Source organism: Molothrus ater, chromosome 25, assembly GCF_012460135.2.
Source record: "Molothrus ater isolate BHLD 08-10-18 breed brown headed cowbird chromosome 25, BPBGC_Mater_1.1, whole genome shotgun sequence".
Classification (NCBI taxonomy): Eukaryota; Metazoa; Chordata; class Aves; order Passeriformes; family Icteridae; genus Molothrus; species Molothrus ater.
The window spans coordinates 6,911,185-6,938,515 of NC_050502.2; the positions used below are offsets into that span (position 1 = coordinate 6,911,185).

General features: G+C 52.6%; 3 protein-coding genes across 4 annotated transcripts; 2 read left to right on the forward strand and 1 right to left on the reverse strand.

The window, feature by feature from the left end:
* Positions 1 to 724: 724 nt before the first annotated feature.
* On the forward strand, positions 725 to 11,202 carry CAPZA1 (capping actin protein of muscle Z-line subunit alpha 1). The gene is made up of 10 exons (XM_036398186.2): positions 725 to 796; positions 4,105 to 4,168; positions 4,424 to 4,475; positions 5,297 to 5,360; positions 6,740 to 6,946; positions 7,334 to 7,413; positions 7,840 to 7,918; positions 8,389 to 8,460; positions 9,050 to 9,112; positions 9,703 to 11,202. Exons 1-10 carry the CDS (start codon positions 758 to 760, stop codon positions 9,841 to 9,843), a joined length of 861 nt encoding a protein of 286 aa, XP_036254079.1. The 5' UTR covers positions 725 to 757; the 3' UTR covers positions 9,844 to 11,202.
* Positions 11,203 to 12,229: 1,027 nt separating this feature from the next.
* Positions 12,230 to 18,762, forward strand: MOV10 (Mov10 RISC complex RNA helicase). Its single transcript, XM_036398503.2, has 22 exons — positions 12,230 to 12,363; positions 13,074 to 13,167; positions 13,257 to 13,390; positions 13,472 to 13,710; positions 13,791 to 14,031; positions 14,217 to 14,339; positions 14,428 to 14,581; positions 14,670 to 14,824; positions 14,945 to 15,121; positions 15,211 to 15,358; positions 15,444 to 15,605; positions 15,700 to 15,803; positions 16,036 to 16,133; positions 16,225 to 16,344; positions 16,433 to 16,535; positions 16,737 to 16,860; positions 16,940 to 17,131; positions 17,275 to 17,349; positions 17,461 to 17,586; positions 17,765 to 17,853; positions 18,004 to 18,125; positions 18,282 to 18,762. Exons 1-21 carry the CDS (start codon positions 12,230 to 12,232, stop codon positions 18,116 to 18,118), a joined length of 2,907 nt encoding a protein of 968 aa, XP_036254396.1. The 3' UTR covers positions 18,119 to 18,125; positions 18,282 to 18,762.
* A 377-nt stretch (positions 18,763 to 19,139) lies between these two features.
* Positions 19,140 to 27,278, reverse strand: RHOC (ras homolog family member C). Of its 2 annotated transcripts, none has more exons than XM_036398585.2 (6): positions 27,202 to 27,278; positions 25,683 to 25,907; positions 20,851 to 21,008; positions 20,483 to 20,603; positions 20,061 to 20,191; positions 19,140 to 19,921 (listed from the first exon to the last, which is right to left on the reverse strand). In XM_036398585.2, exons 3-6 carry the CDS (start codon positions 21,004 to 21,006, stop codon positions 19,748 to 19,750), a joined length of 582 nt encoding a protein of 193 aa, XP_036254478.1. In that variant the 5' UTR covers positions 21,007 to 21,008; positions 25,683 to 25,907; positions 27,202 to 27,278; the 3' UTR covers positions 19,140 to 19,747. The 2 variants fall into 2 exon arrangements, with proteins under 2 accessions (XP_036254478.1, XP_036254477.1); XM_036398584.2 differs by having other exon boundaries at positions 25,643 to 25,907.
* Positions 27,279 to 27,331: the final 53 nt, after the last annotated feature.

The window sequence follows — 27,331 nt, forward strand, 5'->3', positions numbered from 1 at the left end:
GGCCGCCAGGCCGTCCCGGAGCCGCACCGGCACCCGCAGCACCGCGTACAGGAGCCCGAGCCCGGCGGCCGCGGCCAGGAGCCCGCGGGCCCAGGGCGTCGCAGCCCGCCGCCGCAGCTGCTCCCAGCGCCGGAACGCCGAAGCCGCCCCGGGGCACGGCGGCCCCCGGCCGCTCGCACCGCCACCGCTGCCCTCCGCCATCACCGCCGGCGGGGCACGCCGGGACAGGGGCGGGACAGCACCGGGGCGGGGCTCCGCCAGCGCGGGCAGCCCGCTCACCGACCCCGTCGCTGCTGCTCCAGGGCGAAGCGCGGACCGATCGTCCCCCACACCACAGCTGGGAGTCCCGGAGGCTCCGGGGGTGCGGCAGGTCCGCTACCGCCGTGCTCCCAGGAGCGAGAAACCTGCCCGTTCCTGTGATGGTGCCAGCACGGCGTCTGCCCGCAGCTAATATGGCGGCGGCCGCGCTTCCGGGCTACGGCTCCCGGCCGTCTCAGCCCGCGGGGCTCGCGTGGGCAGCCTGTTCGTCCAGTCCATCACCGCTGCTTCTCCCGAGCATATCCCACAGGATGACCGGGAGCCCCAAGGGCTCCGGGAGGCGGCGGTTCTGTCAGCCGGTACCGCGAGAACCCACCCGTTTCTACGATGGCGGCCACTTGGCGTCTGCCCGCAGTTAAGATGGCGCTGCCAGCGCGTTCGGTCCGCCGCCCAGCGCTCCCGGCAGGCACTGCGCGGGGCCGGGCACACAGCTGCCAAGATGGCGGACCTGGAGGAGCCGGTGTCGGACGAGGAGAAGGTAAAGGAAGGGGGTGGCCGCCTCTCCGCCGTGGGCCTGCGCCGCTGCCCCCGGGAGGGCACTGGGTGGGGAGCGGCGGGCAAGCTCGCCTGGTGCCGGTGTGCCGGCCTGCGGGTGCTCTGGGGTGGGCGGGCTCCCGAGACCACCGGGCCGCCCCCGCCCGGCTGAAGGACCGGCTGTTCCTTACCAGCACTTTGCCTTCCGAATTCCTCATTGCTTTCCGAATTCCTCATTGCCTTCCCATTTCCTCATTGCCTTTCGATTTCCTTATTGCATCGGTGCAGCTGATGGGTCTCGGCCAGTCGTTTTGCATGAAAATGGACATAGTCTCAACCTAAACCTGGGGAGGTGTCGGTTGGACATCAGGAGGAGCTTCTTAACAGAAAGGACAATTAGATATTGGAAGGGGTTGCTCAGGGAGGTGGTGGAGTCCCTATCCCTGATCAAGGAAGGACCGGACGTGGCACCCAGTGCTCTGATCTTGCTGACAACGTGGGAGACAGTCACAGGTGGATTGCTTGGTGATCTTGAAGGTCTTTCCCAACCAAAATAATTTTGTGAAAATTTATTTTCTGCGTTGCTTTTCCCAAATCAGCCAAGTAACCAGCGTGTCTGTAAGGTGCTTTGCAATCTCTTCACTTCCTAAACACTCTCTGAGTGTGCTGTTGCACTTTCTGCTCACCCCAGCTGCTGACAGGAACTGCGATGTAGATCCTGAGAATTACGCTGGATGGAAAGGACTAAGTCAGAGCAAACAGAGCCATAATTATTTTAGGAAAGGGGGAAATGAGAAGTTTGTTCTTCTTGTGTAGGAATGCGGAGAAAGTTACATACTGCAAGTTCTCTGCTTGGTAATACGCTGTTGTCTGCACGCGGTAGTTTAAAAATGCACTGTTACTCTTGCTTACATCATAGAAGTGTTACACTTATTGCTTCCTTCATTTCTTAACATTCTGTAGGAGTTGTTCCGGCTCATGGATCTTCAAGGATCCTACAAGTCGGGCTGTTGCTTTCATTTTTCCTTTAAACTGCAATTTCAGCTTCATTTCAGTGACATCATTTGTGAAACAAGCAGGGCTTTAGAGGTGCAGTTCATCTGTTTGTCAGTATTTTAGGTGATGTTCTTTGAAATAAGTATTCCAGAGCAGAATTGATACAGGCCTTTAGAACATTCAATTTCAACTAACTCCAGGCCTCACACAGGCAGAGAAGGATAACCTCCAGGGAGGATCTGAAAGAGAAGCATGCAGCAAGGATTTTCTGTAGCATGTGACTATTCAGATGAGACGAGAACTTTATATATGTTAATTTTTTAAGTTTGAGCTTAGCGGTACTTTAAAGTAAAGGAAAAACCCAAAAACGTCAGTTGAGCAACAAAATTAATTCCTTCCATCCTCCAAGTTTCACTCCTTTATTCTCTTTGGGCGTATTTTAGGTAAGAGATCAATTTCTCAGACAGGCTGGGAGAGCTGGGGGTGTCAAGTCCAGAGAAAAGAACGCTCCAGGGAGACTTGAGATCCCCTTCCAGCACCTAAAGGGGCTCCAAGAGAGCTGGGGAGGGACTTGGGACAAGGCCTGGGGTGACTGGGGGGACAGGACAGGGGGGAATGGCTTGCCACTGCCAGAGGGCAGGGATGGATGGGAGATTGGGAATTAGGAATTGTTCCCTGGCAGGGTGGGCAGCCCTGGATCCCTGGCAGTGCCCAAGGCCAGGCTGGACATTGGGGCTGGAGCAGCCTGGGACAGTGGGAGGTGTCCCTGCCATGGCAGGGGGGACACTGGAGGAGCTTTAAGGTCCTTTCCAACCCAACCACTCTGTGATTCTGTGATTTTCTTGTAAGTTCCTCTGAAATCTCCCATTTTGCTCAAGTTCATTCTGCTGCTGTTTTGCCAGTTCAAACTAACGGCTGAGCAGCTTCCCTTCCCCTCAGACACTTTCCCCATTTTAGAAGCAGGAAGTTGATGCTGCAGAGCTGAAATGACACCTGAAATGGCCCCGGGGGCCAGGAAATGGGGCAGATTGCAGAAAGTCCTATTTTGGTGTTTCTGCAGAGGAGCATCCTGACACCGCCCTCCAATCAACGGGCTCCGAAAACCAACAACCATTCAAGTGCTTGACATTTCAAACTAATCACTCCCCAGCCTGTTTCCTGCACTCCTGATTTCAATAGTTTGACTGAAATGTTTTCTATTTTATTGATCAATTATGCAAGATGCTGTCTTTTTAATGTTTTCTTTGTATTGCTTAATTTCTTCAGGCACCAGTAATATATATCTATTTTTCAAAATCATTGCTAATTTGGAAGACAGTCTGTTTTTATCTGAAGCTCAGTCCAGTTAAGGCACAGTTGTTACTTGGTCCTGTTGGAATAAGGCAATTACCTTTTGTTTGGAAAGGTATTTATTTCTTTTCGTGGCTTGCTTAAAATAATTATGTGACAAACAATACAAACAATTTCTAATTAAAACAGGGAAGACTGTTGAGAGAAGTGAGTTATTTCCAGCTCTGGTGATAACTCAGGTGAAGCAGTTACATATATATACACAATTCTTTGTTTTGCTGCTCAGAATGAAAAGTAGAAAGTAATCAGAGTTCTAATGAACAATTCTTTAGTCACTTTCAATAAATGTCTTGTTAGACCAGAGAGGCTCATTGGTCAGCTTTGTTAGCTGGAAATGTTAGCTGTCAGAGGAAATGGGTCGTTTTTATTATTCTAAGGGAGAGTGGCATTTTGTGGCATTTCCTTTTTCATTTCTTCCAAGATCTTTCTATTCCCTTTGGTCCTGCAAAAGCTATAAAAGATTTTATAATGAAAACCATAAACTCTTACCAATTCCAACAGAACCAATACTTGAACCAGCTAAATTCTAACTGTGCAAGACATGTATATTGGATTTCGGAACACATTGCAGTTTTATTACACTTTTAGAAGAGACAGAGTTTTTCTTTTCCAGATTCAGAGTTTCTGGACATTGAAATTTGGCTTTCTCAGTTATTAATGCCTTCCTTCATCATCACATGCCTTCATAGAAACCCAGAATGGTTTGGGTTGAAAGGGACCTTGAAGATCATCCAGTTCCACCCCTTGCCATGGGCAAGGGCACTTTCCACTAGGTTGTTCCAAGCCCTGTCCAGCCTTGCTTTGATCAGTCTTACAAGACTATTTCTACCTTGGCAATGCAATAGATTTCTCCTAAATCTGCCACCTTCTGTCACTTCAGAGGTGGTTTTGTTGGTGAATTGCTTCAATATGTGCGAACTCAGTAAGTTATATTTTGTCTTTAATTACTTTTCTACTTCACTGTAGGTGCGTATAGCTGCAAAATTCATCACTCATGCTCCCCCTGGAGAGTTCAATGAAGTATTCAATGGTAAGCAATTAAGGAAAAAAATGATCTGTGGTGTTTTCTTCATGTTTTATTTATTATAAGAATCTAAGGCTGTGTCACACCATACTGCTTTTAAGGTTAAGTGGCCTGGGAAAGCATGCAGTTCTTCTGGACTATTTCTGCCTAATGAAATTATTTCATCTTTTAATGTTTGCATGTATACAGTTGAAAATAAAGTGCATAAAGAGAAACATTTGATAAAAATGCAGTAACACACCTGGACCCTTTCTTCTCCAGATGTCCGGTTATTGCTTAACAATGACAATCTTCTCAGGGAAGGAGCAGCACAGTAAGTACTGAGATTTCAAACACAAGTCACATTACCATCAGAGATCCTTCTGTTTTCTTATACCCATCATTCTGTGACAAAGAAAACCATTTGCTGCATTCAGCGCAATCTTATGTAATTCCTTAGCCCACCTAACAAAATACATAATGAAAGGTGTGGATGATTCTTTTTAAAAGCCCTAAATGGGAATTTGTGATGTATAAAACTGACAGGAAGGCATTCTGCCAAAAAGTTTGACTCTGCAGCAGCAGCAATGTCTGATCATGTTGAATCATCTGATTTATAAAGTTAGTGAAGCCTGAAATACTGATTAATCCATAGCCTCAGTTTAGAAAAAGAGCTGTCCTCAGTAAAAACTTCTCAAAATTTGTTGTTTATTTCCACAGCTTCATCAGAAGGTGCTTAAAGATTACACATACACAAGCTTTTTGATGCTAAGATGTATTTCAAGCTAGGTGACATGTCAGTCAGCAAGTCTTTGCATAAGAAAATTGTTGTAAATGTTCGTCTACTCATTTATTTACCTTGCTGCTGTCTAAATTGTAGCTTGGGTGTTCCTGTTTAGCCTTGGCTTGCTCACATTTCCCCGGGCTATCTCCTGTTCTACTTTTGAACTCTGTATTTTCCTGGCCATCACTAAACAAACATGCTTTTAGACCTGGGGTTTATAGCTATCTACAGCGAAAGGTATTGGAAAATCTTTTAACAGTGCTTGTGTGTATTGTTTGCCCAATTAAGTTGTTGTTTGCTGCAATATAATCCTTGAGTCAGAATAAATGTGCGCATGCAGCTGAAGTTCATGTTCCTTTGGTGCTCCACAGTGCATTTGCACAGTACAACATGGATCAGTTCACCCCGGTGAAGATAGAAGGGTACGAGGATCAGGTAAGAGGAAACTTTGTACACTCCAGTGGTATTACTGCACTGTGAAAAAGCAATAAAAATGGTTTTCCATCAGGATGTTGGCTCACAAGCCAACATCACCATCAGCTGACTCACTCATTCTGCTCACAAGGTACCACTCCTCCTCCTTCCCCCACATATCACTATGACAAACTTTCTTTGATAAGAACAAAGCATAACCAGGACATTCTCTTTAAGTTCTGTGGTGTACTACTTAGCAAATCCAATTCATTGTTCCTTAAAGCTCCATGCTGAAGTCACTGGAATTTTACTTAAGAGTATGAGTGATTAAAGATTACTGTGTATTTAAAGCTCACTTAAAAATCCTTATGTTGATACTTGCTTACAGTTCCTACTGACAATTGATAATAGATTCTTAATAGTTTGTTTGGTTTATTTTCTGCAATTTTAATCCATTCCCAGCTACCCTAAAAAACAAACTTATCTTTATTTATACCAAATCATTGATTTGGTGTAGTGATTATACCTAATACTATCCAGTCTATGCTAGCAAAACAAGTTATTTCAGGGGTTTTTTTAATTCTTTTTTTTTTTTAGAACAAACAGCAAGTCGTAGAGAAGCCAGAAAGCTTCCTGACCATCTGCTCTGTTCTCTGAGCCAAGCTCTGACCCAGCTTTTCTAGTGTCCCAGATATGTTTATGGGAGTATGGGAGGCATATATTAAGGGGGCTGTTCATAGAAATAGCTTTGATGAGAAAGTTACAGTACAACCTGCAAAAAAACCAAACAAACAAAAAAAAAAAAAAAAAACCAAAAACCCACCCCAATAAAGTCAATATTTGGGAAGCCAGAGAAGTAAGGTGAAAAAGGAAAAAAGAGAATGTGCAATGCTGCTTTGTGGTCTGCTTTAGTTGGTGTATTTTAGAAGTAGTCACATCTATGTATCCTTCTTGCCCAGAAGTAGAGCTATTGCAAAACATGGAGCATGGCAATAAATGGTAGATTTCAGAGTAAAAGTCTCTGTTTCCTTTAGAACCGAAGAAGGAATACAGCTAAAATAACTTTAAAGGAAAAGCAACCGGCTTCTATTGTAAGGATACCCAATTTTAGGCCAAATATATACATTATATAAAATATAAATATAAAATATATACATTATTATAGTTCAGTCTTTTCTGGGACAGAAATCTAAGTGCAGTACTGTGGAGAGCAGAGAGTTACCTTCAGCCTCACAACAACTACTAATTTAAATTATTAATATCGAAAACTCTTGATTTTCTTTGTGACTTTATAGCTCAATGACAGAACCTATTGTAACACTGATATGCAAGGAGGGCAAAATGCAAAATGACACATCTATATCAGCCTAAATGTATCATCATTTCAACTTCTATTCCAGGTCTTAATCACAGAACATGGTGATCTGGGCAATGGCAGATTCTTAGACCCAAGAAACAAGCTTTCTTTTAAGTTTGATCACTTAAGGAAAGAAGCAAGTGATCCCCAGCCCGAGGACACAGAATCGGCTTTAAAACAATGGAGAGATGCCTGTGACAGTGCATTGAGAGCCTACGTCAAAGATCATTACCCCAATGGCTTCTGCACTGTTGAGTATCCATCTTGTTTCCCTGAAAGTGTATTGCTCTGAGTCCCTCAGTCCCAGAGCAGACTGTGCTGGGCAGAGCTGTTGGAATTCTCCATTCTCTAGCATTTTGGCTAACTTTGGAATGACATTTCCAAAGAGGGTGCAACTATCTTGGCATGCACACAGAGGTAACGATGAATTAGACCTTTTTCATAGGCATGACTGCCAAGCACCTTCACACCTACCCATAGTAAGATGCCTGCCAGGGGAGGTGTTGGACAGTGTAACTCATGGTGCATGTTCCCAGTGAGGTACCACCACAGCAGCCTGCACCCTGCTGCCAAGAACACAGATTAAAAATGGCTTTCCTTAGCTCTTGGGCCTTTTTAACTCTTTTTCTAAATACAGGTTTATGGTAAATCTATAGATGGACAGCAGACAATTATTGCCTGTATTGAGAGCCACCAGTTTCAGCCCAAAAACTTCTGGTAAGACTATTTCAACATAGTGTGTTTTCTTCCTTTGCCTGGTTCCTCAAACCAACCCATCCTCTAGCTCTGACACAGTCTGAAGGACAGGGAGTTTTGGGCTTCCCAAGAAGTTCTTTTCCTTCTGTAGTGTGTTTTCCTTGCAGCCCCCTTGGGGGGGAAAACTCTTCCTGTGACCTCTCCAGAGGAAAAGGCCTTATCAGAGCTGGATAGATACTCCTTTACATCTCTGGAGCTTCTTTGTACTGAAGCTGCATTGTATTCAGCTTCAGGGCTGCAGAAATTTAACTCTATGCCATCTAAAGCACTAAATCCCCTGTGGTATTGGTGATAAGACAACATCAGAAACAACTTGGTCATTAATTTCATTCTTTTTGCTGTTAGAGCTTTTTGGAAATAGTTTTTTCATGCTTTGATTGCTTCTAGGAACGGGCGTTGGAGATCAGAATGGAAGTTTACTATCACACCACCAACAGCTCAAGTGGCTGCAGTGCTCAAAATCCAGGTGAGTTATTTTTCCTGGCAGTAACAGGAGGAGCTGCACTGTGCTTGTTTTACACAAATGCATTTGGCTCAGAGTGAGATGTCCTTCTCAAGTTATTAAACTAAACTAAACAATTCAAGAAAGTAATTCTTAAATCTAGCATTCTAGTAATAGTCTCAGATCTGGCCTGTGGTTTATTATGTAGCATTACCCTATAGACCTCCACTTTGCTTCACTTTATAGGGCTAAAACCTCTACCTTGAATCTTTTATAATTGCTCTTATCTCGGCTCTAGGCATTTACTGATTAACATAATCTTGAACAGTCTTGACAAAAATGAAACCTTTTAGAAAATCCATCCTGCTTTTAGTCTCATGTAAGCAAAGAAGATGGGCATGATGCTCTGTTGTGCCATTTTAGTAGCATTTGGGGGCTCAGGAATTCTGGAGGGAGTGGTCATAATAAAACCTGTATTCTGTCTTTTTGTCCAGGTCCATTACTATGAAGATGGCAATGTCCAGCTGGTTAGTCACAAAGACATTCAGGACTCTGTACAGGTGTCAGTAAGTATGCTAAAAGATCTTTATGATAAGCAACTGTTTTCATTCCTTTAACAGCTCACAAAGCATGCTGCTATGACTGCATTCTCTTGACTTCAAAGTAATTTTAGGGTGAGCAGTCAGTGTGGTGTTTAGAGTCACGTAGGAATCCCATATTCCCAACTGCTTAAAATTCAGTCTTGTTAGAAAGTCTCTATTGGAAAGCTTCTCTTGGTAGTTAGGGTTAAAAAGGACAGAATATGCTTTTCTATCTCTGTCCAAGGGAAAGAAACAGTAAGAGACATATGCTAAGGCAAATTAAGAAATCCTCTAGTTTGGTAGAGGGAGCAACAGCTGCAAAGTGACTCATTTTACCATGAAGGTTCACTTCCTTTTTGCTCACTAGGGTGCAGCTCTGTTCCAGTTCGGAGCAAGGTCTCTACCCAGAGTGTAGTAAGTGAAAGGAGCCCAGCTACAACCAGAAGGCACAAGCTGATGATGTTACCTACTTTATCTATACTCAGCCTATCATTTGAGAAGAAATCTATTGTGTAGCTTATGTAAGTTATGTAAGTTGCTCTTAAACATGCAAACTTTTTTTTTTCCTTTGCAGAGTGATGTTCAAACTGCTAAGGAATTTATTAAGATCATAGAAAATGCAGAAAACGAGTACCAGGTAAGATCAGTGGTAGTTAAACAAAACATAGAATCATATCAGTCTCCATTTGCAGTTAATAGAAACATGGAAAACTGACCTCTCGTTCTGTTCCTAGCTGAATCTGGTATTGTCTGTAAGAATTACTTAGAAAAGGGTAGCAGTATTTGTTTAAAAAATGTAGTTATAAATCTGTAAAGTTACAAAGCTGTGTTGTAATTAACTATCAGCTTTGCTGTACGGTTTTTTTAAAGGATTATAAATGATACCTGGAACAAACATGGGAGGGGAGTGGGTGAGTCAATGTATTTTCCTCTGTGACAGTTAAAAATTCTGAGGAGGAAACTTGTGCAACAACTTTTGCATTGTCCCAGCCTCTGTGCAAGGAGACTGGAAAGAGATAAGTCAGTGAAAGACCTAAGGGGATGCTGCTACATTACAGGGAAGGTGAATAAAAAGCCTTTGACTTGCACAACACTGATGACTGCTTTATTAATTTAGTTAATAGTGGGCCTTACACCTTACAGAAAGGAGTTTGTGGCTTTAACACTAAGTTGAGCTTTCTCATAGTGTTTTATGTGTGCCCTAACCAAATGTGCTTGCCCTTGCAGACAGCAATCAGTGAAAACTACCAGACGATGTCAGACACCACTTTCAAAGCCTTACGCCGGCAGCTGCCCGTCACCCGCACCAAGATTGACTGGAACAAAATCCTCAGCTACAAGATTGGCAAAGAAATGCAGAATGCTTAATGCAGAAACGAGGAGGTGTATGAAACAGTCGTGTGCAAAAAAAACAAATATGGTCCTATGCCAAGTAGATGGTTTTTAAACCGGAGCAGCATTTTTTAGGGCTTTCAAAGTTAACAGGTTTTCTAGCCTGAGAGGGAACCGTGGAACAAATAGTTGTCTTTGTGTTTTGTGTTTCCTGCCACATAAACTTCCTGTTGTAGCTGCATTTAATAGGTCATTTAAATTCAGCCATTCATGGCTCAGAAGTATAGCTGTTTTCAGTCACTGGCTGGAAAACTTCCTAGCTGGAAAAGCCCTATTATTACCCCAGGAGAGGGTGCAGAGCGTTCCCTTCACCTGTATCCAGCACTCCAGGTATGCAGTAAGTTTGTCAAACCTGCCAAGAGCTCACGGCGCTGCAAGACACAGTAAGTGCAAGACAGTGAGTCCTCGTGTATCCTTATTCCTAACCTCCACAAAGCAGATGCCTGCAGGCTTAGATTTTGCTGTAGAAAATGAGTTTACAGGATCCTTTACAGAATTCCTTACTGACCCAGCTCTTCTGGGGACATAACTTTTTTTTAATCTGAAGATTTGAGCCATGTTCCCTAAAAGTGAACATTTTTCTTCTCCCTTCCCTCGTGTACGTACGGTTACCAGACATGTGCATTTTTACAGAACTACAAGATGAGTCACTGCTGATCCGCAAGGGCTGGATGGTGATTAAAAATGCAAATGTCTACAAAATAATAGGTATGTTGTGCTTTAATGCTTTGTGGCAGGTTCATAGATTTGTATCGCAGGTGTATGGATGGATAGTGTACAAAATAAATAAACTTGCACCAAAGTGAAAGAAAAAATCCGTTTGTCTCAGTTGTGGACAGTTTATTGTCATGCTCAGAGGGGATTTTGGAATTAATCTCTTCTACATGCTTGCTCTGCATTACTATTTTCCCCCCTCTAACATCAAACCTAGCAGTCATAACAGTTTCTCTGAAGGGGAGGATGAAGAGATAGACATTTGCCTTTCTCAGATCTTGGAACATAGATTCACTACAAAGTGAACCTCCTTTGGTGAACTCCCTTTGTTTTGTTTGCACTTGGTTATCACTGGGCGCCTTGCAAGTTCTGGTTTTTAAACTGGCTCATGTCTTCTTGTTTTTAAATACACAAAGGAAAAAGGGTTGGGAAGAGAGGGGTGGGGTTGCCTGTGCATTACACTTCAGGTGTTGCACAGTAACACCGCAAAATAAGTGTTTATCCTTTGTGAGTTTTAACTAATTAAAATATATTTGTATTTGCTGCTGAGACTGACAATTCATCCCTCAGGCATCCTCTGTATCAACTAGTCTAGTGCAAATACACCAGTCTTTGTTTAAAGCCATTGTGTCTGTTCTTTCGTGGTCTCCTTTTAATTCCTGAAGTCTAGGAAATGGCATCACCATCCCGGAAAGTGTTCAAAAATGTGAATGTGGCACTTGAGGACCTGCTTTAGTGGTGATCACAGTGGTGGTGCTGGGTTGATGGTTGGACTTTAATGATCTCAAAGGTCTCTTCCAATCTTAACAGTTCCATGACTAAGGCAGGGATGGTATCAGTCCAAATGCCCTGGTATACAGACATGGGAACTGGAGGGCTGAGCTTCCCAACTAAAATAGAAACAATCACAGAGCTTTATTGCAGCTCCTCACCCTGGGAAAAAGGCAGCAAGGAGGTCATTCCACTCACTCTCAGTGTCTTACTTTAACCTACGTCAGGCACTCCTGGTTGTATGCTGCACATCCAGTTTGTATCCTGGTTGTATCCTAACAGCCGGGCTTTTCAGAGGGTTCGCACAGCGCTCTCTCTGCAGGAGCTGCTCACGGGCAGTTGAAGAGGCTCCTGCCTGTGCAGCACCCACGGAAGATGAGAGGTTGTGTGAGTCTCAGGTGCTGTGGGCTGCGGCCCTGGACCATCCAGGAAATCGCTGCAGCAATTCCAAGAATGTGAAGCCGAAGCAGGGCGCAAGATAAGGCTCTCCACACAACACAGCTTTTATCTGCCTCAAGGCTAGTCTTCTGCTCCTTGGGCACACTGGGAGCAGTTCACCGCCAGTGCTCCAGCCTTAGGAGCGTTTCTATCTCTGTCCTTCTCCAAATCTTTAGCTAATCATCCTGCGGACTGCCTGGTTCCGTGCCTGCCTCCGGGCCCTTCTCCCCCCGGCTGCGGCCCCGGGCTGTGCCCTGCCAGCCCCGATCCGCCCCAGCCGGGCGGGCCCGCGGCCCCACGGCCTCTTTCGCTTTCGTTTCTCCCTGCGCGACAAGCCCTGGCTCAGCCCAGCCCAGCCCAGCCCAGCCCGGTTTAACCTGGCACTCCTGGACGCGGCACCATTTCGGCACGACACGGCTCGGCTCGGCTCGGCTCGACCATGCCGCGGTTCAGCGTGGCGGAGGCCAGTCTCTGGGGGTGTCAATTCGTGCAGTTCCTGCAGGACACGGGCCGGGAGCAGGCGAGCCTGCGGGAAACGCTGCGGACCATCTACAACCAGGAGTTCCGCGGCAGGTGAGAGCCCTCGGCCAGACCCGGGCGACATCACCTGGGACAGACCCGGGCCAGCATCCCCAGTGCCTGGCCAGCGTCACTGGTCCCCAGCATCATCACTGGGGTCCCCAAGCTCACCTGTCTCACCAAAGCCCTGCTGGGATGATCCCCAGCTCCATGGGCCCCCAGCAACTGCCTGGGGATGGCCTTGGACACCCACTGCCTACCATACTCCCCCACCTCACCCTGCTGACACCAATCACACTGGTCCTTGTGCAATGCCACCGCTGTTAATCATTGGCAAAGCTGGGGCTCGGTGCACCGGTGGGACTGGGAGGAGGTACCTGGGGAATCATCGCTGCTGGCAGCACGGTGGCTGTGCCTTAGCAAAGCCACCACCTGTGCCAGCTCAGCTCCTGAGCACTGGCAAGGGCAGGGGCTGCGTGGCTGTCAGGGCCGGGCAGTGATGCAGTGGGATGGCTGGAATGGCTGTGGCGTAGCTGGGACAGCAACGGCACAGCTGGAGCAGCCAGCAGGGATGTAAGGTTTGCACAGGCCAGTGGGAAGCCCCAGTCCTTCTTCCTCTCCTGGAGCAGAGGGGACCTGCTGAGAACCCCCTCACTGCAGCCTCAGTGTCCTGCTTCATCTTCCCCTTGCCTCACCCCAGCTGCCTGTGCCCCTGGCAGCCAAGCCACACTCTCCCACACAAACCCTCTCCCTTGTGTCCGCAGGACTGAGGCAAAGACGCCCAATTTTTCCTGCATGTTGTTTGCGCTGAGGACAACCCACCAGGTTCAGGTGCGCGGAGAGGTGGTGAAATTCAAGGTGAGTTCATGCTGGGGCAGTGCCCACCAGGACTGGCCCCTCAGGAGCCCCCTGCAGAGTCCCACGCTGATTCTGGCTGCTCCTTGCAGGTGAAGAGACACGTGGTGGTGGCGGACCAGTACTGGCGACCCAGGAGGAATGCACAGACATCCGTGTCCACGTCTGCCTCAGGACAGCAGCTCAGCTCCACTCCACAAATGCCCCAGCGCTATGCCAAGCAGTGGTATGACCAGCAGCACCCACCTTGGCATGTGCCTTGGATCTCCCACCCCGGCTGGGAAAGCCTGACCCTCCCTCCCCACAGGGCTGAGCTCATTCGTGGGAAGCACGGGGTTGAGATCACCTCAGACAATGACCAGGGCAACGGGAATATTCGCTTCCCAGTGGTGCCGGGTGAGCCCCGGACAGTCACTGTCCTGGTGCAGAACCGTGGGACAGAGGTGGTGACACTGCAGCGGTTCCAGGCACAGCAGCAGGCACGGGAGCTCTCCTTCACCGATGAGCAAGGGGCAGTGCAGGGCCAGTCCCTGCTGCTACACCCAGGTAGGGTCTGTCCCATCCCCTGCCCCATGCCCTGCCCTGCACAGAGGATGCAGGACCCAGTCTCACCCTTCACCCCGCAGGTGGGATGTACCCCATCCAGGTGCGGTGCCTCACCACCTGCAATGGGCACTTCAGCGCTGTGGTGTCCTTCGAGTTCACCAAGGAGCCAGACAAGTCCTTCAGCATCTCACGCTACGTTGCTGCCATTGCTGAGAGCCAGCTGGCCAAGGACCTGGGGCCTTCAGCACCTTTCCAGCCCTACGAGGCCAGCCTCCAGCGCCATGTCACAGTCATCACCGAGGATGGCATCCCCCCTGACAGGTATGTGATGAGCTCACCTGCTGCCATCCTGAGCAGAGGGGCCAGCCTGTTCTCCAGCCAGGACAAGGTTCAGCTCCTTGACTGCCTGGCACCACAGGACAGTGCTTCAACCCTGCTCCATGGCTGATGACAGTGGGGTTGGGGACACCACGTAGTCCCTGAAGCACTACTGTCCCTCCACCCAGCTCCCTGAAAAACGAACTGGAGAGGGAAATCCCCCTGGGCACCTACCAGTACCCAAAGAGCCTCAAGGACACAATCCTGCTTGGACCCAACACCAGTGCCAGCTCCAGCTGGGCTGCCATGCGGTGAGTGCCAAGGGCTGCGAGCAATGCTGAGCTGTTCCTTGAGTGCCAAGGTGTCCCTGGGACACAATGACATTGCTGCTGCCCTCAGCTCGCTGCTGGAAGCACCTCTGCAGGCTGACAACTACTACCAGAAATTCCAGCTGCTGCTGCACCTGGAGGAGATTCAGATGGAGGTGGACATCCGTCGCTACGACATGCAGGACGTGACCATGGTGCAGGAGAGGGCACTGCTGGTTCTCGATGTGCGTGGGGGGCTGAGGGACGGGAGGGGTGCTGGCGTAACACTGGCACTCCCAGAGTGCCTGGCATCACACTGGCCCTTTGGCACAGGTGCCTGGCGTGGCCGAGAACCGCCCATCCCTGCTGAGAGGGGACCACCTGTTTGCCCACCTGAGCAGCGAGCGGGACCACTCCCCGCTCGTCCGCTACAAGGGCTACGTGCACAGCGTGGAGCTGGACAGGGTCAGGCTGGGCTTCTCCTCCAAGTGAGTGGTGTCTGGTCCCAGCAGCCTTTCTCAGAGATGCCAAAGGCCAGGAGTGGGTTGGAAAGGGCCAGGAGGGCATGGGAGAGTGCCCCATGCCCTGCTCACACCATTCCTTCCCAGGCTGCAGAAGAAGTTTGTGAAGAACCTGAAGTTCGATGTGACCTTCACCTTCAGCCGGCTGCCACTGCAGGTCCAGCACCGGGCTGCAGTGCTGGCCATGCGCCGGGGCTTGTCCAGCCTCCTCTTTCCCTCCGCCTCCTGCCACAAATCCCTCTTCTCAGGGCCCTTCCAGCCGCGGTGAGTCCCAGTTCTGCAGGGTGGGAGGCTCGGAGGGGTGAGGGAATGGAGGCGATGGGGCTTGGGCAGCGCAGCCTCTGCTCCCACAGGTGGTTTAACCGCAAGCTGGAGACCAACGAGGAGCAGTGCAAAGCTGTGACCCACATCGTGACGGGGGTGTCCCGGCCAGCCCCATACCTCATCTTTGGCCCCCCTGGCACTGGCAAGACGGTCACTATGGTGGAGGCCATCAAGCAGGTGGGTGGCCGGTGCCCAAATCTAGCCCTGAGCATTGCTGCCCATTCTCATCCATGGGGCTCAGTGCTGTCACCTCCTCTTCCAGGTGTGGACATGCTTCAAGGATGCCCATATCTTGGCCTGTGCCCCCTCCAACAGTGCTGCAGACCTGCTGTGCCAGTGCATCATCAAGGACATCGCCCCTCAGAACGTCTACAGGATCATCGCCAGCTCCAGGAGCTATAGGGAGGTGCCCACTGATATCAGGGTAGGTCCCTGCCCCTCCACCCTGAAATCCTGACAGCACATCTGGGCTGGCATCCCCCAGGATAATGGGACCTCACCCAATGCATGTGCTCCAGCCCTGCTGCAACTGGGATGATGAGCAGAGCAGCTACGTGTACCCAAGCAAGGAGAGACTGAGGCACTACCGGATTATCATCACCACACTGGTGACAGCAGGAAGGTCAGAGGAGCTGGGATTGTCCCCAGCATCCGTGGCAGCTGGACCCAGGGCTGCCTTGCATCCAGGCTGTGAAGGCAGACCCTCTGGCACTCAGCAGGGAGGGCTTGGAGGAGGGCCGGCAGCAGGGGAGGAAATCCCTCCTCTGTGGGAGGGTGAGGGTGAAGGGTGGGAGAGGAAGGATGGCCAGGTGGGGCAGGATGCTAAGAACAGCCTCTTTGCATCTCTCCTCCAGGCTGGTGTCAGCCAATTTCCCCCCTGGGTTTTTCTCCCACGTGTTCATCGACGAGTGTGGCCACGCGGTAGAGCCGGAGAGCGTCGTCGCCATCGCGGGTGAGCAGTGCCCGCCTGCTGCCTCAAGGGCCGGCTTGTCTGCATGGCCTGGGGTCCCTCCCGTTCCCCGCTGAGCTCTCCCTGTTCCCAGGACTCCTGGCTCCCATGGATGAGGAGACCAACCCCAATGGGGGGCAGCTGGTGCTGGCAGGAGACCCCAAGCAGCTGGGCCCCGTCCTGACCTCACCGCTGGCAATCCAGTATGGTCTGGGTGAGTAGGGAGAGGAGTGGGAGTGCTGTGGGCATCCCACAGGGGCTGAGTGTCCTTGTGGGGAGCCACAGGATATCACTGGGCACAGGCACCTCGCTGCTGGAGAGGCTGATGCTACACAACCCCTTGTACCAGAAGTCGAGTGGAGGATACGACCCACAGTTCATCACCAAACTGCTCTGGAACTACAGGTGGGAACAGGGATAGTGCAGGAAGGGGTCAAGCCAGGCAGGGATTGGTGAGCATGGCACTCCAGGATCTGTCCCCCAGAGCTTCAGAGTGCCCCAGCTGGTGTGGGAGATGGGAGTGCACCTGCTGTCCCGGGTGCACGGTGCCTGAGACGGCTCTGGACCCACATGGCACCCACCCTGGCATGGTCCTGCCTCTCCTAGGTCCCACGAGGCCATTCTCAGGATCCCCAACGAGCTCTTCTATGACAACGAGCTGAAGGTGTGCAGGAGCGACGGGCTTGACATCCGGAATCTGTTTTGTACCTGGGAGGAGCTTCCCAAAAAAGTGAGAGGCACAGGAGGGACTGACCTAGGGGGTTCCCCGAGGCACAGGCAGAGCAGAGCCAAATGTTCTCCATCCCCAGGGCTTCCCCATCATCTTCCATGGGGTTTGTGGGGAAGACCAGAGAGAGGCCAAGAGTCCCTCATTCTTCAACACGGCTGAAATTGAGGTCCTGGTCCACTACCTCAAGAAGCTGCTGCAGAGCCGGGGCAGGGGAAGCTGCCCCAGTGTGTCCCCCAAGGAGATCGGCATCATCTCTCCCTACAGGAAGCAGGTGAGGGACACAGCTCTGCAGGCAGGGCAGAGGCAGAGCAGAGACCTCCCAAGGGACAGGGAGCACTGGGATGGATGGGCAGCCCCAGGGCTGGCACAACATGGCCCTGTGGAGGCTGGATTTTGCCACATGCCTCCACTCAGGTAGAGAAGATCCGGAAAGCCATCACCTCCCTGGATCCCGATCTGCAGAAGCTGCCGGACATCAGCCAGTTGAAGGTAGGTCCTGGGCATGGAGGAGAGAGGAGCACACCATGCCACAGGAGGAGGGAGCCCTGGCAGCCCCAGCCCAGGGGTGCTCCTGGCCCTCACCTGTTGTCCCTGCCCCAGGTGGGCTCTGTGGAAGAGTTCCAGGGCCAGGAGCGGCAGGTGATCCTCATCTCCACCGTGCGCAGCAGCAGCACGTACCTCCAGTTCGACCAGACCTTCAGGCTGGGCTTCCTCAAGAACCCCAAGGTACCGCCAGCCCCGAGCAGACCCCCCTCCCTTGGCATCCCCCTCTTCCCTGTGGTTCTCACAGGCACGTAGAGCTGCTCTGGGTGCTCATGCCACCAGAGCTGCCTGCACCCAGCTGGGGCTGCAGGACGATGAGAGGTGTTGCAGCAGGTAAAGCCCTCTTGCTTGTCCTCTTCAGAGGCTTAACGTGGCCATCACCAGGGCCAAGGCTCTGTTGATCGTAGTGGGTAATCCTACTGTGCTCAGCAAGGACCACCACTGGCTCAGGTGAGCTGCTCCTGGCCCCTGCCACTGGCAGTGCTCACCAGCACCTGCCCTTTCCTGCTGCCAGCACGTGGTGCCTGGCCGTGCCCATGCCACGGAACGGCCGGGCCGGTGCCACCTCGTGCCCACGCTCCCCTCCCTCTGCACCTGCAGGTTCCTCAGGTACTGCAAGGAACAGGGTGGCTACACCGGATACCCTTACGAGGATGAGGGCACAGCTGAGGACAGACTCGCCAACGACCTCCAGGCACTGCAGCTCAGTGTTTAGCACCCAGGTGAGCAGAGCTGGCAGCATGGCCAGGGCAACAGCTGGGGCACTAGGAGGCTTCTCCTGCCCCAAATGCAGCAGGACTTAAACCAGGTTTTTGCTTAGGCTTGCCTGTCTCCATCTCAAAGTCAGGAGCCAGCTCTACCATGAGGTTTCTCTGCAGGAAATGCACCTGGGAAGGGAGGAGAAGCCCCATGAAGGTACATCCCACTCAGCCTGTCCCAAGCCTGCAGCAGCTCCTGCTTTTTCTGTCTCAGTCCCAGGGTGCTCCATGCATCTCTCTGGAGATGGGGCTGAACTCACAGGACCAGAAGGTGTTGCCAGCCTTTGCTGCCAGCCACGAAGCCCACACCAGCACCAGACTGGGACAACTCTCCATTTTAATAATTTTTTTTACATGGCTGTGGCAAAACTATTCTCTGTGACTGGTCTCACCATTCAGTGAAAGGCTTAAGCCTGGAGGCTCTGGCCTCCAAAGAGCATCACTGGGTGCACAGGGGAGCTCACTGCTGCTGTGATGGGTGACTGGGGAAGGCAGGAACCTGGTCTGGGACAGGTTGGCTCAGCTCTCCACTGGGCAGCTGCCTGGCCTGAGAGCTGGCATGGCTGTGCAGACACTCTATTTCCCTCGAATAAATGTTTAAAGAAAAGCAGTGTACTGTTGAGTCCTAGGTGGGCCTTGCTTACACAGACAGGGCTTCAGAGCAGCATCAGGCTCAGGACAGCAGCCCTGTCCTGACCTGCTTCAGAGGAAGGATGGCTCCAGCAGTGATGGCAGTGCCTATCACCCAGGGACTGGGTGCAGCTGGGAAGCTCCTGCCTGGCCCTTCCCATGTAAACTGCTTCCTGGCTCTTTTGCAAGTACAGGGTAGTGAGCCCTGATCCTCCAGCAGCAGCTAAAGCAACAGGGGCTGGGGGCCAGGCAAGTCCCCACCCTGCAGCACACAGCCCTGAGCCCAGGCAGGAGCCTGGAGCACTGAGAGGCACAAAGGAGAGCCAGAAGAACGCCACACAAGTGAAGTTACAATTACTAAAATACCAGTTTGCATTTATTCTCCCAATTATGCAGTTGGTGTAGTGCTGCCAAGCCCATGGCCGAGGCAGACTCGGAGGCGGCAGTGCCGGCAGAGCTGGGCACAGGTCCCAGGAGAGCTGCTGGCAGCAGCTGAGCCCAGCTCTGCTCAGACAGGGCTGAAACTGCCCGGGCAGGTCTGTAACACTGCTGTGTGCTGCCTGCACGCCCAGGGAGAGCAGGCACAGCACACCAAGGGCCTGGCACACCGCACACGTGAGCTGTGACCGGCACCTCCTGCTTCTGTGGCACCTGCCCAGAGCTGGGCAAAGAGAGGGAATACCCCAGCAATGCCCGTGGGAAAGGCAAAAGCAGGGAGCTCAGTACAAAACGGGGCAACACGGGGAGCAACAGGAGCACCAGCCCACGGAGAGCAGCAGGTGCTGAAGGCACTGGCCCCTCATGGCCCTGGAATGTCACAGGGACACCCTGTGAGCGTGGGTGGCAGTCTGGTGCAAAGGGTTCGGGGCAGGTGGTGGCACCACGAGGCGCTGCTGGGGCTGTGTGCCAGCAGTGCCCCTGGGCAGGGCAGGCAGTGCTGCTGCCAGCAGGGCTGCTCACAGCAGCGGGCAGCCTCTGCGCTTCTTGTTCTTGCGCACCTGCAGCCCAGCTCGGGTGGCCATCTCAAACACCTCCCGCACCCCCTCCTTCGTCTTGGCCGAGCACTCGAGGTAGCCAAAGGCGTTGATCCTGTTGGCCATGTCCCTCCCCTCCTCTGGCTTCACCGGCTCCTAGGAAGCAGTAAAAACAGGGTTTGGAAACATTGCCAGAACACAACAGCAACTGCCCTTGGGGCATGCAGCCCTTCCAGCCAGGATCTGGTGTGGGCAGAAGTGTCTTGCTGGCTGGGGGACCCGGGGCTGTCCCCACCTGCTTCATCTTGGCCAGCTCCCGCCGCGTGTGCTCGTCATTGCGCAGGTCCTTCTTGTTCCCCACCAAGATGATGGGCACGTTGGGGCAGAAGTGCTTCACCTCCGGCGTCCACTTCTCAGGGATGTTCTCTACAACAGGCACACGTGGAATCCTATGAGCTGAGGAGCTGCTGCCCCACAGCCTCCTCACAGAAACCAGTCCCAAGGTTTTCCCGTTGGAGCAGGGAGAGCTCGCCCCACAGAACCCCCCTCTCCCACCACCTCTGCCCAGTCTGCAGGCTGCCAGCGTTTCCCTGCAGGCACACAAGGCTGGGGGATGAAGGGAAGGCTCTGGCATCCTCGAGGGGCAGCTTGGGGGCTTCCCAGACCCCAGGGGGTTCAGTAGCAGCACCGAGTCCTGTGGGACCCCCAGGTCCCTACCGAGGCTATCGGGGCTGTCGATGGAGAAGCACATGAGGATGACATCTGTGTCCGGGTACGAGAGGGGCCGCAGCCTGTCATAGTCCTCCTGCCCCGCCGTGTCCCACAGGGCCAGCTCAACCTACAGGGGACAAGGACATGGCTCAGTGGCTCTGCAGGCCACGAGTGACAGATTTTTCTTCCTCAGGTAGAGCTGTGCTCTTCCTCAAACTGGGCCAGGCTCAGGGCGACCCAGAAATGCCGGAGCCATGGGCTCCTCTGTGCGCTGCAGGTGCATCCGAGCACACAGAGCAATCCCAGCAGCACTGGGCAGTGGCACTGCAGCAGGGGACACGGAGCAAGGGGACAGGAATGACAACGGCCCTTACCTGCTTGCCATCCACCTCTATGTCAGCAATGTAGTTCTCAAACACCGTGGGCACGTAGACCTCGGGGAACTGGTCTTTGCTGAACACGATCAGCAGACACGTCTTCCCGCAGGCACCATCTCCCACGATCACCAGCTTCTTCCTGATGGCTGCCATCGCTGTGGGGACACGAGCAGGTGAGCAGGACAGAGCAGCACAGGCACTTCATGCTCCTGGCCCCCCAAACTCCTGCGCCCAACAGCCTGGGCGATACCAGACACAAGCACCTGGGCACATCCCTCTGTGAGTAGCCAGTGACCGACAGGACAGAAGGTCCCAACGCTCTGCCAGACACCCCTCCAGCTCCCACACGCTTCACTCATGGGCACCACAGGAACTGGCCTGACTGGAACCATTTACACCCAGCACTGCTGCTGTGGCTGGGAGAGCCACCCCAGCCGTGGTCAGGGCTGGTGGCTGCACACAGGGGGAACCTTGTGGGAGGTGACAAACCACTCTGCCTTCCCCAGATATCCAACCCTCCCTGGGTTTGCTGTGCTACCACCCAGGTAACCAGGATTTTAGACAATCTCAGAGTTCCACGCGCATGCTGGGTTTATTTTAAATTATAAATTCTTCAGGGCAGAAACTGTGCTTTGGATTTCCCCCCAGCATGCTCACCAGACCCTAAATAATCTGATCAGCAGCTGGAACACACCAAGCCAAGCTCCTGGAGGTCTGGGCAAGCAGGACCTGTGTGCCTGGCACCCAGCACTGGGCTGGCCCCGTCCCAGCCTGTCTGAAAAAGGAGCCTTTGCCATGGAACCAAGAGAGCCGAACTGGCACTGGCAGGGGGAGAGGCTGCCAGTCATCACTCAGCAAACAGAGCTGAAACCCCACACAAAGCAAGCAACTTTCTGCCCCACGGGAAAAGGACGCAGTTCTGCAAGGAAAACTATGCCTTTGCATCCCTCACTTTCAAAAGGGGATTACAGCTGAGCCTGGGAACCGGCCAGGACAATGCCACAAAATGCCTGGCACAGCATCTGAACGAGGCATGAGAAAATCAGCCATAGTGGGGTCACATCCCTCCCCAACCTTGTGACCAAAATCTCTTTTCCATCCCCAGATTCTCAGTCCAAAGAGCCTGTCCTACTCCTCACATGCCTTCAGCACATCACCAGCTCCCTGTCCCTGCAGAGATCCTAGGAATGACACAGGCTGACATGTCAGGGTTTAATCCCTGAAAATTCACACTGCTCTGGGGGAAATTACAGGTGACCAAGAAACCTCTCCTGAAGGCAGGGATGTTCCATGCTTTCCCCCTCAGCCCTGTCCCTCTCCAAATCCTCTGCCCAGGCAGCAGGGTGGGAAGGAGCCATTCATGCTGGGAGCACACAGCTCCCAGGAAAGGACCCCGTGGGAAGGACACACGCACCCCAATGCTGAGGCATTGGGCTGCAAGCCCTGGGAGTGGATCATGCTGGATCACTCCAGGATCACCTTGGGAAGGCCAGAACATCACAAGCCTGGCCTTTAACCAGGGCTCTCATGCTGAGCCTCACCAAAGGCCAGGAATCTGTCCCTGGCCCAGTGATCCCACCCTCACCCTGTGCCAACAGAAGAGGGAGGAAAAGGGTAAAGCAGGAGTCTGGCTGCATCACAATTAGCTGCAAGTAAAGGATTAGGAAATGAGCCTGAATGGCTGACTGGCATTCCAAAGGCAGGCTGCAGACCTGCTTGTCTCATCCATGTGCCTGGCAGGTCACCCCTGTCACACAAAGCCCAGGGAAACACCCCAGTTTCACAACTCACACTGCCCAATGGTTTGGGCAAAAGAGAATTTTTACCCATCCCAGACCAGACCCTGCTGTAGCCAAGATGAGCTTTAAGGATCTTTGTAGGTTCCAAGCATTCTGGCTCACAAGCTGAGGCAGGAATGGTTCATGGCTGCTGAGTGCTCTGGAGCTGTTAATAAAAATAGAAAGCTGGCACTTGTAAGGTGAGAAGAGTGAGAATCAAGAGCTGCATCCGGGAGAGGGGACATTCCTCAGCTGGGATCCTCGGTGTCAAGCACACATCCCAGTGGAGCAGCATGTCTACAGGAAGGTGAGCACATATGTGCAACACTGAAGTCAGAGAAAAAAAGAAAAAGGAGCTCCAAAGGGTCCCTATAAGGAACCAGGGGCACTTTTAGGGAGGCAAGTGCTGAGAATGGGGGGGAACAGCTCCTGTCCCTATTCCTCATGCCCTGCTGCTCCTGCCTGCCCAGCCTGGCCAGGCAAACCCACAGTCCCACAGAATCATAAAGGCTCCAAGATGTACAAGTCCAACCCTTGTTGCAAGCCATCCTTGTCTGACCAAAGGCTCGTCCTCTCTCCAGCAGCATGTCCACAGCACAGAAAACGGAGAGCTCAGGGAGAAAAAAGCCTGTTTACTTGGACACAAAGCTTCTTTGCCCACAGCAAAACATGATATGCTGCTTTGTGACTCCCTATCTCCAAGAGGAAAGGCAGTTTGGGCCGTGCCGGTATCTAACCCCAGCACAGGCAGCTGACAGCATCTGCAGCGTGAGCAGCAGGAGATGCCCAAGGACACAAACAGCCAGATGGACACCAGGATCTGCCCGTGCCCGGTCTGCAGGCACTGGGTTGGAACCGAAGCCAGCCCGAGTGGCCCTGCTCCTGCTCCTGCCCCAGTGCTGCCCTGAGAGGGGCACAGCAGCTGCCCCAGGCTGAGCACAGTTCCCCACCCAGGGCTCCTTCCCACGGCTCCAGTCCTGACCCGGCGCGGTGCCCAGTGGTGACTCAGAGGGCAGAGGCTGTCCCCACCCAAAATCTCAGCACAATTCATTCCATTACTCAGGAGAGCCATCCAGAAATAGCCCATTACTAATCCAGAGCTGGTGTGCAGAGGCGAGCAGGGCAAGGAGGCTGAAGAGCTGTGAGCCTGAGGGGTCGGCTGGGTGCCCCAGTCCTGCCCTGGACGCAGCAGCTGGCACAGCACCAGTACCAGATGCCAGCAGCTCTCTCTTCCAGGAGAGATGAGCTTCTTTGCCAGGGGATGCTCTTGGTGCTCAGCAGGATGAGGCTAAACCCTGGGATGAGGATTCTGTTTGCACTGTTGCCAGATTATGAGCAGATAAAAAGAGTGGAAAACATGAAGACAATTCCATGAAGACAAACAGGACAATCCCAAGTACAAATGCAGAAGAGTTAAGTGGGAGCAGCCCTGAGAGGAAGGACTTGGTGGTGCTGGTGGATGAGAAGCTCAACATGACACAGCAACGCCCCCGTGTGCAGGGCTGATGCCCCAGCGTGGGCAGCAAGGGAGGGGGGAGCCAAGCACCCCAAAATACAGCCAGCACTGCCCAGCCACGCTGGCAACCCACACTGGCAGCTCCTGGGTGTGAGCAGCACCCGCAGGGCCCCGCTGGAGATGCCTCCTGCTCATCCATGGAGAAAACAAAAGGGAGCAGCAGCTGTGTGCCAGCATTTCCCACTGCCAAGCCCCACAGGGCTCCCGTGCCCATCCCTGCACCTGCTGTGCAGCCGGGCTGGGCCCCCACAGGGAGCTCTGTGGGTTTAATCTGTGCCACCACTGCCAGCACCAGCCAAATCCTGAGCAGGCGTCTCCTTCAGCTCACCAAAAAGCTGCAACGCGACCCCAGATTGCTCTGTTCTACTTTCCAAGCAACTATTCTAAGGCCATCACCATAAAATCAGCCAGGCTGCGGGGCAGCCCTTGTGTTGCTGGTCTCTCACAGCTTTGTGCCTCAAAACGTGCAGTTCCTGCTGAGCAGGATATAGGGAATTCCTCTGGCAGCAGATGTGTCCATCATCCAGTGTCTGCTAAGGGGACTCGGGAATAGCAGAGAAAGATGTGAATGCTTTGAAGGACTCCAACCAGGGACAGAAATCTTTCAATGAACCTCCTTGGCCAGACTCGACTTCCTAGAGGTAACAGAGGGGTTTTGTTCTAAAGCAGAAATTCCCAAGCACTGCTGAGGGCCCCACCCTGGTCAGACCGGTCACACCAGGGATCACAGCCCTGGCCAGAGGCACAGCGCTGAATTCTGGGCAGGGCTGGGGGGAGAGAGCTGTGCTGGGAGCAGCCCCTTGGCAGGGACACCCCCACAGGATACCCCCAGTGCTGTGGGGAAGTTCCACTGCAGAAATGCTTTTAGCAGTTTGGACTCACTGGTACAATGATAAAAGAAGTAAACTTCCAAATTAAAGCCCCACAGGAATGCCCACTGTGGGGAATTTCATTTGCTGAGACACCTAAGCCATGGCCAAGGTAGTACGGGACAAGTGTCTCAGCCACTGCTGCAAGCACCAGAGGGACTCTTACTACAGAATCATGGAATCATTAAGGTTGAAAGGCAGAAAAAATTCCCAAAAAGGGCTGGAAGCAAACAGTCATGCTAAGGGGAAGTGCAATGGGCAGGGCAGAGCGTGGGCTCCTGGATATAGACCTGCTATAGATATAGACCTGCTATATCCAAACAAGTGATTGTCAAAATAGAGCTCAGCCCAGTGCTCAAGTTTAGACCTCACCCATTTTTTTGGACATATTCTTTGGGCACAGCCAAGCAGGCCGGGCTTAACACACACTCCAGTGGCAAAGGGCAACTGTCCAGACCCAGACCCAGAGCAGAGTGACCAGGCTGGCTCATTTTCATTGCTAAATCCCACAAAAAACATCCACAAGCAAAACAGAGAAAGGAACTTGGAACAGCAGAATTTGAAAGCCTAAACAAAGCTCAAACCACAAGTGTTTGAGCACTGAGGGAGAAGCTGCCTGCCCTTACCTCCTTTTCCAAAGGACATCATGCCATGTTCTTATTTTACCTCCTGCAGTAGTGACAGCCTTCCCAGCCTCACGGTAGCCAAGTGTCTTGCTGAAAGCTCCAAATGACACGCCACAATCTCAGCAGATGCCTGTGCTTGGGCAACGCCTGCCTGCCCCAGCGCCGATCAACATTTGCTAATACAACTCCTTCTTTTCATGTCAATGCACCTCTCCCGTGCAAACGGCAAGGTGGGAGCTGAGCCTGGGTAAACACTCCTGAGAACCTGTTGGAAGACAGTGACTTGGCTTATTTTCCACTTACACGTTTCCCCAGAGAAGCTGTAGCTGTCAGGAATCTGGATGCAAGGGAAAATCCACAAAATCTCATGCAGTCTCTACCTGAGCTGAGGAGGAGGAGGAGCTGGACATAAACTGAAACTGCTTGGACACCAAAAGCACTTAGCAAAATAGAAACAAAATGCAACTGGTCCCCATGACACACAGCCAGCCAATCCTGCAGCTCCAGTCTCCAGTTTCCCCTGGAACCCTTTCCCAGGGATGTCAGCCTGGGGGGCTCAGCCCGGCCCCTGCTGCCAGCCCCCAGGTGGATGCAGCCCCAGGATCACACAGGGATCTCACTCCTGTTCTCCTGGGGGCTGCTGAGAGGCTGGGCTGGGTTTAGGTCCCAGTCCCCCATGCAGATGCAGCCCAGGGATGTCACTCCCGTTCTCTGGGGCTGCTGAGAGGCTGGGCTGGGTTTAGGGAGGCTGGCGGCCACTGAGAGACTTGGCTGCCAGACTGCTAGCACTGGAAAAGGCCACGCAGTCATGCTTTTGGAATGCTCCCCTGCTCCTAAGACATTACACAATTATTTCCCCTCCCCACAAACCCCCCTAATATAAATGTTTAAGAATGAGCTCAGCAGTAAGGAAAGGGAACTTTTTTCCCTCTTTCTGAAGAAAACACAGAGTGGCCAGTCCATGGGCAAGGCTGTACATGGGGACACTGCTGGAGCGGGGGTTGTGGGGAGGGATGTGGGATGGGGCAGCAGCCCCCAGGCTCTCACCCCAGGTCAGACCCTGCCTGGGAGACAACTGCAAGTAGGGACCCACAGCCCAAGGCCACCTCAGGGAATGACAACCTGCCCTGACTGAGGCACAGCTGACCCATCCCCACACCCAGGGACCCCCACCCCACCCTAGGCACACCCACCGCACCCTGTCCCGCTGCACCCCACCCAGCAGCCCTGCCGGGCCACCCACCCCTGCACCGACCCCACCTCCGAGCCCACACCTTACCAGAATCGGCAACCCCAGATCCCACTGGCAACCCCAGATCTCAATCCCTCCAAACCCCACGAGTACACCCTGATCCCAGCTCCCCCAAGCCCCACCGGTAACCACAAAGCCCTGTTTCTCCAGACTCCGCCAGTAACTCAGACCCCATCACAACCTGTAATGCAGACCTCAGCTCCGCCAGACCCCCGCTCCGGCCCCGCTCCTTACCAGCGCCCCCCACCCCACCAGTGTCCCCCTCCCCAGCCGCCCCCTCCCCGCTCGGCTCCCCCAGACCCCGCACCTCTCTCCGCCGCTGCCCAGTCCCGCTCCGGCTCCGGCTCCGTCCCCGCGCGGCTCCGGGCACCGCCCCGGCCGGGGCCGCCCGCCGAGGGCGGAGCGGGGCCGTGCCGAGCCGAGCGGGGCCGTGCCGT

What these genes read in the sequence shown, in the direction of transcription:
- RHOC (XM_036398584.2), bottom strand. Translation starts at nt 25,664, where the DNA reads ATGATGTCCTTTGGAAAAGGAG. An exon ending in GATGTCCTTTGGAAAAGGAG is followed by an intron (nt 21,009 to 25,642) that starts GTAAGGGCAGGC and finishes GTGTCCCCACAG; the next exon opens with CGATGGCAGCCATCAGGAAG. An exon ending in CGACAGCCCCGATAGCCTCG is followed by an intron (nt 20,192 to 20,482) that starts GTAGGGACCTGG and finishes TGCCTGTTGTAG; the next exon opens with AGAACATCCCTGAGAAGTGG.
- MOV10 (XM_036398503.2), top strand. Translation starts at nt 12,230, where the DNA reads ATGCCGCGGTTCAGCGTGGCGGAGGCCAGTCTCTGGGGGTGTCAATTC. An exon ending in TCAGGGCCCTTCCAGCCGCG is followed by an intron (nt 15,122 to 15,210) that starts GTGAGTCCCAGT and finishes CTGCTCCCACAG; the next exon opens with GTGGTTTAACCGCAAGCTGG. An exon ending in ACACTGGTGACAGCAGGAAG is followed by an intron (nt 15,804 to 16,035) that starts GTCAGAGGAGCT and finishes TCTCTCCTCCAG; the next exon opens with GCTGGTGTCAGCCAATTTCC.
- CAPZA1 (XM_036398186.2), top strand. Translation starts at nt 758, where the DNA reads ATGGCGGACCTGGAGGAGCCGGTGTCGGACGAGGAGAAG. An exon ending in CGGTGTCGGACGAGGAGAAG is followed by an intron (nt 797 to 4,104) that starts GTAAAGGAAGGG and finishes ACTTCACTGTAG; the next exon opens with GTGCGTATAGCTGCAAAATT. An exon ending in ATGCAGAAAACGAGTACCAG is followed by an intron (nt 9,113 to 9,702) that starts GTAAGATCAGTG and finishes TTGCCCTTGCAG; the next exon opens with ACAGCAATCAGTGAAAACTA.